Genomic DNA, 15,519 nt, shown 5'->3' with positions numbered 1-15,519 from the left:
AGCTAACTCCAATGAACTGTATTGACCGGGTAACAACATCAGCATGTTTCTGAGCAAGTTAAAGCAGGACTTTTGAAAACAGTCAAGGTAGAAAACATTGGGGGTTTTTTTGATGAAACTTTAACAACTGAAATCATAAGACTTGTGACTTGAGAATGAAAGAAAACCAGGCACTTTCTGCTCTTACACAACAGCAGGTTTCCTGACAGCATGACTTCCTCATTGTGAAATGCCAAACAAAGAGTTGACACAACACACCACTGTTAAATCTTTCACATAGACAGTATCTTCCATTTCTGATCCCAGAGCATTTATAGCAACTGAAAAAAGGTACATTCATTAAATGTATGTAGTTAGGCTGAGTCTGTTCTTTGTTAGTTTATTCAGATTCAGTGTCTGTATCAAAACCCCTGTCTTGAAGGATTTCCAGATCCATAATTCATGAAACAAATCTTACTTTTTCTACTAATAGTCACTGGCTGTTGCTTTGTGTTTTGGAAATGCTTCTGTTCTTTGGGCATCTCAATTTTTTGCTCCAATAACAGGTAACTGATCCAGCTAGGGTGTCTGCATAAATCCTAAATTACTCTTCCAGGACTCAAGGCACTTTTCACTGTGTGACAAAGTTCAGCCACCAGAATACACACTTCTTCATGCAGTTTTCATGTAGTATCATGCTGCATGCTGGCCCCTCTGTCAAAATGAAGGTGAACCTTGTAGGCTTTTGGATATACTGAAGGAAAAAAAAAAAAAGAATGAGAGTGTTTGGGAATCCAGGTTTTCAGGATTGTTACTGAAGGAAGTCATGACTTCCTGTATCCAAAATCATTCTTCAAGAAACCATATTAAGCTAAATGCAAAATTAAAAGACCCTTTATGCTATCTAAGAATGGACATTATAGTTGCAATGTTTACAGAAGAGAGTGAAAAAAAACTTATGTGTATGCTAAAGAATCAAACTTCTGCTCTGGGTGGCCTTGCTGGTAGGTCCATACATACGCTTGGCCATCTCTCTCAGGATCCAGCTCTCATTCCATGCTACAGGTCAACATTTGTAGGTAATGTTTGGGGGAGGAGCTGGGCTGGGGATAATTCCTCCATCTTTTCATAGTCCACAGCCATTTTGGGGAGTTTATCCAGATATAATTTATTTATCATGCTCACCTCCCTCCTCAGGCACATCCACCCCTCCACTGGGAAGGAGCATCTCCCATACAGCAGACTATTGGCACATCCCTCTCATTTCAAAAACACTCCTGTGCTTCGTGCTTCTCGCGGCCACTACCCCTTCCTCTCCAGTCAGGCCGGTAAACCGGGTCAGTTATGGCCTGAGTGTATCAGACTGGAAAACGTCCCAAAACCAAACTTAAACGCCAATGTTTTCAACCCTTTTCCATCAGGACTCTCCTGCCCAGGGGCGCACCTTGGTACTACATACCAAATAAGATACCAGTAGTAGCTACCTCCTCCCCCCGCAGGGTTTGATATGGGTCATTACTTAGTATTTCAAGCAAGCACACAGGTTCTTTGGGTTTTTTTTCTCCATACAGCGGTGAAATTACCCGTGCCGAAAGCCGCCACCCTCCCAGATGGCACAGCCTGCGGCCCAGGCGGCGCCGCGGCCCCTAAAATGGAGCCTGCAGACAGCGCCCCGAGGCAGACGTAGCCGTACTCGCTGTGGCTACAACAGGCTCTCATTTCGCGGCAAGCAGGCTTGCTCGGCGCCGGGAGCAGCCCGCAGCCCCGAGAGGCGCCGGGGCGGGCTCCACACGCAGGGCTGGGGGTCCCTCAGTCCCACGTCGCTGAGGAAGAAGCGGCGCGACCTCACCAGGGCGAGCTGCTGCTCTGCCCGGCTCTGCTAGGGGGAGCCATTGCGCTTGGGGGGGGGGGGGGGGGGGGTGAGTGTCCAGGGGGCTAGTCACGAGACACCGCGCAGCAGCTGTTGCTGGCAGGCTGAGGCAAGACTCCGGGAGCGGCGCTGTCATTGGCCGAGGGCGAGCACCATCGGCGCTCCCATTGGCTTGCTTGCGGGGAGAGGCGGAGTGCGTGCGTCTATAAGGCCGGAGCGCGGCGGGTTCATTTCCTATAGCTCGGGCTTGAGAAGGCAGCGGCAGGAGGAGGAGAGTTGCCTATTTGCACAACGCGCCGGGACATGCTCGCAGCCTGACTGACCGCAGGTGGCCGCCGCGCCCGGGACACGAATGAAGAAGCAGTTGCTCCTCCTGTTCACACATCGGGGACTTGTCAGCCGAGGGGGCCGCAGGGGGAAACGCCGTCGAAAATGGCCTCGTTCAGCATCCGCGCTGCGCGTCCTGAGGACTGCCCCGACCTGCTGCGACTGATCAAGGTGCGCGGCGGTGGCTAGAGGTTTGGGGGCGGCTGCAGTCGCTGTGGCGGTACGCGAGGGAGGCTGCTGAGCACCCAGTGAACTCGCTGGGCTGCTGAGGGGAGCGGCGGGGCCCGCCTCCCGTCCCGCGGCCGGGTTTGAGGCAGCTGCGCCGCCGTCAGCGGCGGGGGGGGGGGGGGGGGTACCTTTGCCCTTCGCCTGAACAAAAACAACCTCTTGCGCAAGGCTGCGCGGGGGGGGGGGCGGAGGGCAGCCGCCAATGGGGAAGCGGGTGCGGGAAGAGTCCGCTGACGGGTTCTTCCCTTCCAGGAACTGGCGAAATACGAGGACATGGAGGACCAAGTGGTGCTAACCGAGAAAGGTATGAAAGCGGGATCTGTACGCTGGGTCGGTAGCCTAGTGTCAGTATCTGTAACTCAGGTGCCGATTTATTCTGCCTTTCTAGAACTGCTTGAGGATGGTTTTGGCGAGCACCCTTTCTACCACTGTCTGGTTGCAGAAGTGCCCAAAGAACAGTGGTCATCTGAAGGTGAGACTTCCCAATACTTAGTTTTAGATGCTGAATACACAGGAGGCATCTTATACTTAATGTTATTGACTATACTTAAGGTTCCACCAATGGACTGGGGTAGGCGGAGCAGGTTAACTGTTAAATATAGTAACATACAGTGATACTCAGTTGAAGTAGTTGGTAATGCTGGAGGCATGGGAAGATCAGGTATAGCATAATGTACTTGACTCCAATTAATTAAATGGCTTTTCTTGTTTGACCCTGACTTACCTTTATGTAATCCTGTTGAATCACATTTTTTTCTTTAATTTGTCCCCAATCTTCAGGTTACAGTCTCTAGCTTCGCCATGTACATGGCCCTTCTGTGTACATGGATGGGCGGGGAGGTAACTAAAAGATCCGTTACACAATAAATAGATGATCATAATATGAGGTAAGGTCTACAGGGACAAGTGCTATTCCCAAACCTTTACCAAAGACACAGTAGATCAGAAATCTGTTTGCACGTTTCCCTTACAGTATGTGCAGTGTTATGGAAGGTACACCTGCAGTACTCCAGGATTGGGTTCCAGTGGGCTGCTGTTGGAAGAGTTAATTTCTCTTCCCTGTTGAGCCACAGAGTTATAACTGAAGCTGTAGATTTACTTATCTGACTTCACAGTGCTGAAGGTAAATAAAATAGTGTAGTGTTTTCAGGGGGAGCGTAAGTTGAGGTGCTGGAAATGCTGCTGTAACGGTGGCCTGTGAGTATGCCCTCTGATACAGTGAAATTACTGAGGAATATACACTGAAGGATTAGTGTTCTTAGTTTGATAGACCAGTTTGGTTGCTAAGGAAGCAGAGTTAGGGCAGTCATCTAGATTGTGGACTGCTGTGTAAAGCTTTTACTTGTATTCCAGAATGGGAATGCCAATAAATCAGTAGGGTATGCACACCCTTGTGTTCATCATTGACTAGGATAGGATAGCGCTTTTGAGGATCTCGAGGTATGACCAGGGCAACCTGCATTCTCTTAGGCCAATAAAAGTTTGTCAGAACTCTTTGGTTTCAACTGTGTGCTTATTTGCAAACTTCATTCTTAATCCTAACCTAGTAGCAAATGACTGCATGTCACAGAATCTGTATGTTTAAATATGTATGTCTTAGTGGTTTTGCCTTTTAAATTCAGACTAGCTGAAGTTCCACCCTTTTTTTCAGAACACAGCATTGTGGGCTTTGCCATGTATTACTTCACCTATGATCCGTGGATTGGAAAACTACTGTATCTTGAAGATTTCTATGTGATGGCCGAGTACAGAGGTATATATTCTGGAATTATATTAGTTGCTTCCTGTTAGAGCTTCTTTAAAATTAAAACTGAAGTTTCTTTATTTTTTGTTTTTGTTTGTTTGGGCTTTTAGGACTTGGCATTGGATCAGAAATTCTGAAGAACTTGAGTAAGGTATGTCTTAAGTGTTAAGCCTAAACAAGCAGAACTGGGGACATGTGGCAAGGCACTATCCTTGCCTTTCTAACTGCGTATGGGCTACGCAAATTAAAGGAGGTGATGGGACAGTAGATGGCTTAAACCACTGTCTAGGGTATGTTAAATAGTGACAAGTGGTGAAGTGACTGACAGAATGAACTTGATGACCTCTGGTGATACACAGTTGCTGAGTAGTCCCACCAGTTTCTGCTAGGCTTATCATCTGGAGCTGTCTGGAATGCGTTGTGCTGCATGCTGTTGCAGGTTGCTGTGAAGTGCCGCTGCAGCAGTATGCACTTCCTTGTTGCGGAGTGGAACGAACCATCCATCAGGTTCTACAAGAGAAGGGGTGCCTCTGATCTGTCCACTGAGGAGGGGTGGAGGCTCTTCAAGATAGACAAAGAATATCTCTTGAAGATGGCAACAGAAGAGTGAAGAGATGATTCCAGCAAATAAAATCTGTCTGCGGATACTTATGCTCTCTGAATAAACTTCTTGCTTTCTGTGTACAGTTTGTAGTGGAATAAAGTAGTGTGGATGCTAATATTGAAAGTGCTATCTATGCAGATGTGGTTATAGAATAATTGATACTGTGATCAGCAGTTGCGGCATCTCTGAAGCCATGTATGTGCTTGTGTGCATCCTTTACCAGTGTGGGCTTGTAGTCTTTGTATATGGAAACTTCATTCTTGTAAGTGTCATTCAAATGTGTACAATGTACACACTGGTAGGGTTTGTTTTAATTATTGCCTTTTATAAAAATAAATAGTGGTTTCACTTCATGGCAGTAGTTCTGACTTTAATTCTCACTTACAGTTCTTGGGTAACATGCAAATTTAATAGAAGATTCTCTAATTCACCCAAACACTTTCACAAGTGGAGCATGATGTAAACATTCCACAGTCTCAGAGTGACAGTGCACTGTGCGCTTGCATGGCCCAGGGTGATCACCTGAGCACCTCTGCTTGATGCTTGACTGTGTGGAGAATGTGAGATTAATCTCTACTTCCTGTGTTCTGTGCAAATGAACTGCACTTGAAGTGCAATTGGAACCCCAAACTGAGGCTAGTGGTCTCTGGAAGGCTGCTTTGGAAGGTCTAGACAGCTTGTGCCATTGCCACCTTGGGGCTCTCAGTTAACCTTCATCAGGAGGGCATAACCTCTAATGGGGAGGGTGCATCTAGTTGTAGTTTCAAAGCTTATACTGCAAAAAATAGGTTTGACTGGTCAGGAGTAGAAGGAAGTATTTTTGCAAGCCACAAGAGACCTTTCTTGTGATTGTTAAGATGTGGAACTTGAATGCTGCTGGCTGTACAAGGTTATGTTCATGGTACTGTTTGAAGAGTTTTTTGTGTACCTCAGTGGCAGTGGTGAGCTGCCTGGAGTTAAGTGCTGTATCAAGCAGTTGAAAACAGATGCTGGTTCCAGGATCCATGAGCCACTGTATAGAAATAAATAAAAACAATGCTGTGTATCCATTTTTTAATCTTCTTTGAAACAAATTTGTCAACTTTGCAGTACTGTGTCTGACCTTCTCACAAGTTGGTGGTGAAAGTGGATGTGCAAGTTTTATGCTGCTCTTCTCTTGCTCTGTAGTAACCCCACATTAAAGAGCTTCATTTGGCCAGTGCTGCTTTCACTTCAAAGGAAGGGAAGAGACTGACCTGCCTTGTAATATACACTGCTTTAAATAAAACAAGGTCTTACACAGATTTTGATCACTGTGTAAATCCTGTGTCATCACGAACATGTTTACACATCCTAGAGAGCAGTGGGCAGTGACTGCTTCAGCCATGAGTAATGCCACACAAATTTTAAGATATCCCTCTGCCTGGGGGCAACAACAGGACATGCAGGGCATTTAGCATGAAAATGTTCTTGGTTTGGTTTTGTTTCTAAAGAAGGCTTAGGCAGCAGAGTGCCAGCTCTGCCCAGGTGTGAGGTATGGCCGTCAGCTGCTGCCTCAGGAACCAGAACACCGGTAAGAAATACAGGAGCTCTTGGAAGAGAGCAGAAGGAAGCGCATGTCTGAGGGGTTGTCTGGACAAACAGGCTGGGCTAAGCCCAGAATCTGTCATGTAAATTACCCTGATTTAGCAGATCAGGTTCTGCATATGAAACAGTCACTTGCAGACACTCCTTGTGTCTGTGCAGCACCTCGGCTGCTGAGCTTAGTAGCCTGAGGCTTAAATCCCTTTCCTGCCTGAGAGGATCTCACCTGCCTGCAGATGAAACGAGGCTACAGACTGCCCAGCTTGCACTGGCTGTGCCTGTCCTCTTCCACAATACAGTAGGCCAGTGGAAGTGAGAGTAAGCACACCCAGGGAACCAGCCCAGGAATTAGTGCTGGAGGTGGTATAGGAAGGACAAGATGGTCTCCAGTGGCTCTCACTGAGCAGCAGGGTGTCATATCTTCTCTCTGGTGAAGCTGCAGGAACTTCACTGGCAACTCTGAGCAGCAGCAACCTACTCGTGCATCTCAGTCCTAGTGGAGTGTGTTTTCAGGTTATTTTACACAGTGCTTTTGGCTCTGTGTATCAGTCCAGAAGATGAGTACTAGTAGAGCAGTTTAAGAATGTTTTTATTTTCAAATTAACAGTTCGTTAGATATCTAGGACAGACCTGCTTAAATCTCAGGCCCCAGACTTCTGGAGCACAATAAAGGCTATCAAAGCTGCATGACTGAATGGAACAAGCCAACTAATTAGGCATTATAATTAGGAAAGTAAGCAGCTTAGTCCAATTTCCAATCAATTTAAAAGTGTTTATCGTGTCTTGTTCATCATCTTCTGCCAGTGAAATTTACCATTGCATTTTCTAAACAAATTCTGCTGAAACAGATTCTCAGGGAGTCAGGGAAAACAAGCGAGGCAGTACTAAATGAAAAGACTTTTTCTAGTCAGCTGTGGTAATTTTAAACATTCACGTGTGAAAGTAAAGACAGGGACTAACCTTTCAGATGAGATTTCCACTGAGTTCCTAGTAAGAGGTAGGCAGCTTAAAACCAGCAGAAATACCCTCACAGTTTTGGTAACAGAGTCTGTGACACAGTGATGTGGTGATGTCTCAAGAAAAGACCAATTTTAAATCCACTCAATAACTATTTTTTTTCTCCTTTCTTGGGGGACAAGAGTGACTCTGTCACTACAGTCCAGATGTACAGCAGAGTATTTATGTGCTTTAGACATGGGAGAAACTTTATCTGGCTTGGCTTTCTTCATTTCCAGGATCCTGATCACATCACCTAGCTGCAGTGTGGATGTTTGTCTGGGGTTAAGCAATACCAGTATGCTTTGAGTTGCTCACTGGTATCACACCATAGAATCAAAGAATGGTTTGGGTTGGAAAGGACCTTAAAGCTCATCTAGTTCCAGCCCCCTGCCATAGGCAGGGACATCTTCCGCTATACCAGATTGCTCAAAGCCCCATCCAGCTTGGCCTTGAACACTGCCAGGGATGGGGCAGCCACAGCTTCTCTGGCCAGCTGGAAGAACTTCTTCCTAGCATCTAGTCTAAATCTCCCCTTTCAGTTTAAAGGCATTCCCCCCTTGTCTTATCCCTATGTGCCCTTTTTTTCTTGTAGGCCCCCTTACGTACTGGAAGGCTGCTCTAAGGTCTCCCTGGAGCCTTCTCTTCCCCAGGCTCAACAAGCTCTATTCTTTCAGTCTGTCTCAGCCTATAGGACTGGTGCTCCAGTTCTCAGATCATCTGTGTGGCCTCCTCTAGACTTGCTCCGACAGGTCCGGGTCCATCTTGTGTTGGGGGATTCCCAGAGCCGAATGCAGCACTGCAGGTGGGGCCTCACAAGAGCAGAGTAGAAGGGCAGAATCACCTGCCTTGATGGATTACCAGTGGGAATCCATCACAGCACACAGGGCTTGCGTAAAGCCTGCAGGTATGTCAGCCTTCTGTATTACTCTATTTCCTCACTGCAGTGTGACTGCCCCTAGGGAAGAGTTAGGGAGCAGGTGTTGTCACAGCCCTAATAACATCTCTGCAAGTGAGATGCAAAGATCCTCCTTGCTCTTGCTGTCAGCCTCATGACCCAGGAAGGTCTTACACTGAGCCAGCCAAAGAAGACTTTGTAGTTGCAGTGTTTCTATGTTCCCATCAGGTGGGGATGGAAAGGTGGCCTCGGACAAAACTACGGCCACATAACACAGCAGAGGGCTGTCCTTGGCTGCAAGAAGCACCAGGCTCACTGCCCCCTCTCTGCTTGGTATTTTCCTTCTCACAAGCTCCTGCACAGTGACCCGACCCGCAGCCATAGCAACGGCATGGAACAAGGCTTGTCTACATGATTTGAGTTAAAACATAATATATGTGAGAAAAACAACCCTTCCCCCTCCCCTCTTCTTTTAAAGAGACTTTGCTTGCAACATAATTCAAAACCCCAATGCAAACTTTTCCCCTAAAGAGTATATAGGTGCTTTAATGCATTCCTGCACGTGGCATTTTGTCTTGGAAGCCCTGCTATCCTGGAGCCTTGCCAGCTGAATGCAAGGTCCCAGCTGCAGAGAAAACACCAGCTACGTAGGGAGCAGGGACTCAGGAAAACATTGCATAAGTGTTACCTGGAGCTGGAGGCTAGCCCGGCGATGCACTTGGTGCCTCTCTTTGAGCTGACCAGAAGGTTTATTTAGAATCACAGAACCACAGAATCTTTTAGGCTGGAAAAGACCTTTAAAATCATCAAGTACAACTGTTAACCCAACACTGCCAAGTCAACCACTAAATTATATCCCTAAGGGCCACTTTTACATGTCTGCTAAATACCTTCAGGGTATTTAGCACTCTCAGGGTATCAGCCACTTCCCTAGGAGCCTGTTCAGTGGCTGTTCAGTGGCTTAACAACCCTTTTGGTAAAGAAATGTTTCCTAAAATCCAATCTAGATCTCCCCGGAGCAACCTCAATTCATTTCCTCTCATCCTGTCACTTGTTACCTGGGAAAGGAAACAGACATCTGCCTTGCTACCTTCCTTTTTCCCCTGCTCCCCTTGCTCCTCTGGGCAACCCTCCACACACCTTGAGGGCTGCTAAACTGGAGAAATGCATACACACAAACACACACGACTGCTGGCAGCACTGATGAGAACTGCAGTGTGTGTCTGCGTGCTTGCTTTAAAGGATTCATGTCCCTTCACTGACTTGGCGCTGCCCAGTTGTTTTGCTTGCTTGGACAGGATTGCTTATATGCGGTTTTTATTTGTTTGTTCGGATCTCATGTTTCAGAGAAGTGGCTACAATGTAAGTAAAGGCATTAGCTGCGCCCTGAAGTAAACCAGCACACAACTAGGTGCTTGCCAGTAACGTTCCATCTCACTGCCAACACAAAGCAGCCTGTAACTTCACCACCCAGAACTCTTCCTTCTCCCCCCAAGACCTAACTTTTTGCTGCTGAGCAGGATTTTAGCAAGTACAACCTTAATGGAGGGCTTTAGAGACCATCAGGAGCTCAGACTAGTCCCCATAGGGAGCTTGTGGAGGAGAGGGTGCAAGGGTGAAGGCGGTGGATGTGGGTCTGGGGTAGGAGCACAGTCCAGCACAAATGCCTCACCCCACTGTCATTCTGACTTCTGGAATCAGAAATGCTCACCGCAGCTGATAACAGAATAAAGCACAGGTATACACCTCTATTAAAAATGGGGGGGGGGGAGGGGTGAGGGGTGAATTTCACCTTGAAACCAGTTTTGGTTTCATTTCACGGACCTACTGAAGGCCAAAGCAAGAAATAAAAAGCCCCAGGGGATAATTAGCTCATGAGAGTGAAAAACAAACACCAGTTGCAGAAACTCCTCTAAGTTAAATAGTTTTGTTTATTTGCATTTAGACCTTCGTATATTACTATTGATCGCAGAGCAGGTGTCAGCTAGTCAGTTTACTCTAAGGGAAAAGGCAGCTACATTTTCTTGAGCTCTGTTTTCCTTCACCTCCAAAACAGGTTAAAAAAAACCCTGTGCTTTGATAAGAAGAAACTACGTGCCCGTCCTCTCCTGAAAGTCTGCTGTACCTCTTCCAAATTACCTCACAGGAGCCCCAGACATTCCTACTAGAAACCTTCCTCCACTTGGGGGAAAAATCATGAGAGAGATGGTACCTTTCCACCTGAAAGCCCATAGGTGTTTCCAAGTAACCTGGATATTGCAGTGCTGTTTTCAAAACACACTAGTGAAAGTGCAGGGTGAGAGTTTTTCAGAGCTGGCTCCTATGATTAGGCACCCAGACACCACCACAAAGGTACCTTTGAACAGTCTTCCTTTAATCTCTCTCCTGATGACAAAACTCCAGTCTGGGCTCTTCACCATCTCCCTGAACTTTCCCATCAGACCCGTTTCAGTCACCAGCATAGAAACACCACTGCACAGCTTGTACAGGAACAAACAAAAGGACTCACAGTTTTTGTCTATAGTCTCGTGCCTTTTGCTGTCAATTCATATGGTAAAATTTCATTCTTTTTCCCCAGCCACCTTCCTACCCCAGGCTACCACAGACATACAAGAACATTTCCCACCACATAGCCTGAATATGTTTGAGCTACAGTTGCAGGAACGTGTGTCTTTTTTATTATTGCCATTTTTTTTCAGAGTTAATGTGAAGGGAAGGATCAAAACCTGTGTTCACCACTCCTAGAGGTAATAATCTCCAATACAGGGTTGTGGCTTTACCATTGTGGTGGGAAACGAAAGGAAAAAAGAGGCAGGAAGAGGGGTATGCAGGGGTGAAGGGATTCCAGGTGCAGGGGCTGACCACAAGCCCTGCCACAGGGAAGGGAAACAGCTTAGGCTTCATTCTTTCCAGGTAAATATAATCAGAAGGAACTAGAAGGTTCTTGTTTTACAAAATCGTAAGTCTCATAGGTAGATTCCTGGGATATGTTAATAATTTCTGGATTGTTTTTACCTGCCATTGATCTCATTAGCCATAACTCAGTGGATTAGCAAGCACTGGACTTATTGGTGCAGGACCAGCAATTATACATTGCTGAAGAACCGGCAGACAGGCAGCAACAAGTGCCAGCATCAAAGAAATAACACTATATTAATCCAGTTTTAAACAAAAACAAAACTAGCTGAAAATTCAAAGGATCATAGCAGTCAATGTGTTTTATTAGTCAGGCAAGGAAGCATACCCATCTAGTGTAACTACCTACCTCTGAAAGCTTCCAGACTGTAAAAAAAGCTGATAAAACAAAGTCCACCACATTACAAAGTACAGCTGGTCCAAACGACGCTGAAGTGAGGACAAGGGGGAAAATATCCCAGAGGAAAAAAAGAAAACAAACTTGTCATAAGTAAGTACTCAGGATTTGTAGGCATCAGTTGACTACCTTCTTAGCACAGGAAAGCAATAAAATGTTCCTGCATTTCCATGCTGAGTTTGCCATCAACAAGATCTGACTGCCCCTGCTCTCCCCTCACAGCCATCCCCTACATCCTATGGCAGCCCCTGCTTTCCCCTCACAGCTGCCCCTGCTCTCCCCTCATGAGCTCCCCCTACAGCTGCCCCTCTCTCCCTCTCCCACCCATCTTCACTTAAACCCCTTAGAACAGCAGGGTTCATTTTCTGTCACTGTTGTCAAACAAGAAAATAACACCAGTGGTGACAAAACACAATGGAAATTTGTCATTCTCCCTCTGGTTTACTCAGCTAGTACATTTCCTGGAATAAGGTCAGGACTGCAAAAGTCGAAGTTCCTCTTAACATGAGTCAAAAAGCAAGAAGTGTCCATGAGATGAAGAGGATGTGACTTTGAGAAGCTAGGTCTCTTGTTCTGATCTCCCATTCTTAGAGGAGTTGTTTAGCCCTTAGGGGACAAGAATCAATGGTTCTTTCATTTAATATATAAAGCACAGGTGCTCCTGTTTGCAGAATTTAAAACCATATAACAAATATGAATCTACCTAAAGCCACGTACAGCTTGCAACATAAGGTTTAGAAATACAATATGCTATGGGCTGATAGACATGGGCTAGTCCTTCTGCTTCATGGTCTAAGTTCAGCCACAGTGGTCCTACTTTGTGCAGCTCCAAACAGCACCTGCATTCCCCCCTCAAACTTGTCACAGGCACTGCAGTACCTGTTTCATATGAGCTTCTTGGGAGCTGGTGCAGGATGGAGGGGCATGGTGGCTGAGTGGCTGAAAGCCCTCCACCCCTTGGTGCACGAGCACTTGCCCTGTGCTGAAGATCCTCGTGTACTCCCCTGGCTGCCTGTGGAAATGGTCACGAACAACTCCCAGTGCTGAAGTTCCACAGTGTTGTTTCTGGTGCCACTGCAGCCAGCAAAACCTGCCTGGCTGCGGCATGGGGAACATCTGCAGGCTCAGCGCCTGATGACACACCAGACAGACACACACCACCGACAGTCAAAGCTCAAACAACATCCCTTTCTAGTGAGGCTGGGCCCCAGCAATCTCATGACATGGCAAACAGCATTTGGGAAGAGCCTGGTTTCATCAGAGACAGCTTCCCTGCAGCAGGGCTGAGCTGTGGCAGACAGATTTAGTGCCTGCGGGATATGAAAAACACAGTCATGGCTTTGGGCTTGTCATGGTCCATGGTGGGAGTGTGACAGAGGAGAAATCGGCTGAGATGAACATGGGAAGATGTGGGGAGCAGGTGTGGGTTCATCCCTCCTCAGGCACTGGGGCACCTGGCCAGCCGTCAGGGGAGGCCAGGGTGTGCTGAGGCCAGGGGAGGGCTGGCAGCGGGTTTGTGCCATGCTGGGCTCCATGGCAGCCATTTCACATCACAGAGAGAGGAAGCTCACACTCCGCCTTCAGACAAGGAAGTGCTGAAGTGACTTTTGGTCCTGAATGTGACACACAAAGGGTGTGTTATGGGCTGTCTCACAGGCTGCATGCTGGCACACTGGATAAAACATTCACCAAGTTTTATACATTGCCCTGCAGTGAAACAGCAGGTGTTCCCAAAACCAGCTTTTCGCCACACCGCTGGCATGAAATGTAAACCCTGTTTCCAAGGATCGGCCACCACCTTGGCCAGGCAGCTGGGCCTGCATGCCCCTGTCTGGGGAGAGCACCAGGGTGTCCCTGAGCCAGGGAGCACAGCCAGGAGGATGTTCAGGGCTCACCTTGCATCAACCCCCACTGCGGCACCTGGGAGCGACCTCCACGGGCAGTCGGCAGAGCTGCTGCCATTAACTAAATCCCCTTTTCTTTATGAAATCCCATAGCCTCATAGTTACGTGTGACTCATGTGATGTGTGAGCGAGCACATGCAAGTTTCTCTTTTGCTCTGTTAAAGCTATAGTTACAAGACTTTTCCCATTAAATATAGTGGAATTTTACTTCATTCCCAGTAAATACAGTACCTAAGTGATAATGTGCATAAATAGTGCATAAGTCACAAAGTGGTTTTTGTGTTGTTTCCATTAAAGGAGTAATGGCAATCTTCTAATGCCCATGCCCAGCTGTGGGATGAGTGGGTTTACGGTGAATAGGGTGAAGAAGCTGAATGCAGTATTAGCTAGTTTGCTGACAATACTAAACTGGGAGGTGCTGTTGACTCTGAGGGGACAAGGTGCCTTGCAGAGGGATCTAGATATAGCACAGTGGGCTCTGATTAATTGATGAAATTTCACAAGTTGGGATCGTGGATTCTGCACCTAGGACGGAGTAATGCCAGGCACAAGTATAAACTGAGAGAGGCTGGACATCAGCCCTGCAGAAAGGGACCTGGGGGTGCTGGTTGGCAGCAGGCTCAACAGGAGTCAGCAGCAAGCCCTAGCAGCCAAGAGGGCAAACTGCATCTGGGGTGCATCAAATACAGTGTAACCCTTCCAAAGAGGTGATTATCCCACTGTATTCAGTGTTGGTGCAGCCTCACCTCAAGTACTGCGTGCAGTTCTGGGAACATGATTTAAGGATGTGAAGGTCCTTAAATACATCTAGAGGGCAGCAACAAAGCTTGTGGAAGGACAGAAAGGAATGTCCTATGAGGAACAGCTAAGGATGGCTTGGGCTTGTACTGGTGGAAGAAATGGAGGTTGAAGAGCAACCTCATCATGCTCTGCAGCTTCCTGAAGGAGGGGAAGTGGAGAGAGAGGTGCTGATCTCTTCTCCCTGGGATCCAGTAACAGGATGCATGGCGACGATTCAAAGCTGTGCCAGGCAAGATTTAGATTGGACATTAGGAAACATTTATTTACAGAGAGGGCCAAACACTGGAACAGGCTTCCTACGAGAGGTGATTAGTGCCCCAAGCCTGTCTGTGTTTAAGAGGCATTTGCGCAATGCCATTAACAACATGCTTTAACTTTTGGCCGGTCCTCAAGTGGTTAGGCAGTTGGACTAGATGATCCTTGTAGGTCCCCTGCAGCTTGAAACCATTCTGCTCCATTCTCACAAGACAACAGAAAGTGTGTTGAAGACACTAAACACTGTATTTATGCATAAAGAAATTTATTCTAAGTGTTCTCTTCTTAAGCAACTGTAGAAACAACTGCATAATTAGAGCATTAAATAAGCGACTTTTACAACCACCTGTAACAAATGTGTATTACACCTTTGGTTGTGGGAACTGCTGCTCACTGCAACCAGGTGTTGTGTTTTGTAGGTCCTTTGCCCAGCCAACAAAGACACACTCCGCTCAGCAGCCCCTGTGTGTATACAGCTGCATCCCAGGGCATCGAGGAGCTAATCCCCTCAGCAAGGACCAACAACCCCAGAGCACCCTGACCCCGGCCAGTACCTGATGACTGCATCCCTAGAGGTGTTACAGGGCTTTTTGGTATGGGAGGAGAGCCTATATCCTGCTGAGCCCTGTGGTGAGGCTGTCTAATGGCTGAGCCAAGCCTTCAGTACAACTGTTAGCTTACAGAGAGCCCATCTCCCCTCTTTTCCTGGAGGGCAGGGGCTGGCTGAGCGTCATTTGGGCTTTTTTCCTGCCTTTCATTTTGGAAAAAGGGCAGGGGAACCTGTGGCAAGCCCCTTGGCTGCCCATGTTGCCCTGACATACAGTGTGTGGGGTCTTAGCATCATCTCAGGACCACCTTCCTCAGCTTATCACCTTGCGAGAGGTCCTGGTGCAGCCTGACAGCACAAGTTCGCACCAGCTCTCCCTGCAATACCAGATTCCTGCAAGTCAGCCCAAAAAATACCAGCTGGGCACCTGACACCTGCCAGTTTCTTTGTAATCAGAGGCTCGCAACACTCGGTTTTATCTGTCCTTTCC

General features: G+C 47.2%; 1 protein-coding gene across 2 annotated transcripts; it reads left to right on the top strand.

Moving 5' to 3' along the window:
• The first annotated feature begins 2,117 nt into the window (after nucleotides 1-2,117).
• On the top strand, nucleotides 2,118-5,105 carry SAT1 (spermidine/spermine N1-acetyltransferase 1). Of its 2 annotated transcripts, XM_061355130.1 has the most exons (6): nucleotides 2,119-2,347; nucleotides 2,657-2,708; nucleotides 2,793-2,876; nucleotides 4,056-4,157; nucleotides 4,259-4,299; nucleotides 4,588-5,105. In XM_061355130.1, the coding sequence occupies exons 1-6, from the start codon at nucleotides 2,282-2,284 to the stop codon at nucleotides 4,756-4,758; spliced, it is 516 nt and encodes a 171-aa protein (XP_061211114.1). In that variant the 5' UTR covers nucleotides 2,119-2,281; the 3' UTR covers nucleotides 4,759-5,105. The 2 variants fall into 2 exon arrangements, with proteins under 2 accessions (XP_061211113.1, XP_061211114.1); XM_061355129.1 differs by having other exon boundaries at nucleotides 2,118-2,347; nucleotides 2,657-2,876.
• The last annotated feature ends 10,414 nt before the right edge of the window (nucleotides 5,106-15,519 follow it).

The sequence above is a fragment of the Neopsephotus bourkii genome, unplaced genomic scaffold (assembly GCF_033783945.1).
Source record: "Neopsephotus bourkii isolate Nb327-2 ecotype Australia unplaced genomic scaffold, CSIRO-AGI_Nbou_v1 NB_780, whole genome shotgun sequence".
In the NCBI taxonomy this organism is placed as follows: domain Eukaryota; kingdom Metazoa; phylum Chordata; class Aves; order Psittaciformes; family Psittacidae; genus Neopsephotus; species Neopsephotus bourkii.
The sequence above is the reverse complement of the archived record's forward strand: the minus strand, read 5'-3'. Positions and strand labels throughout refer to the sequence as shown.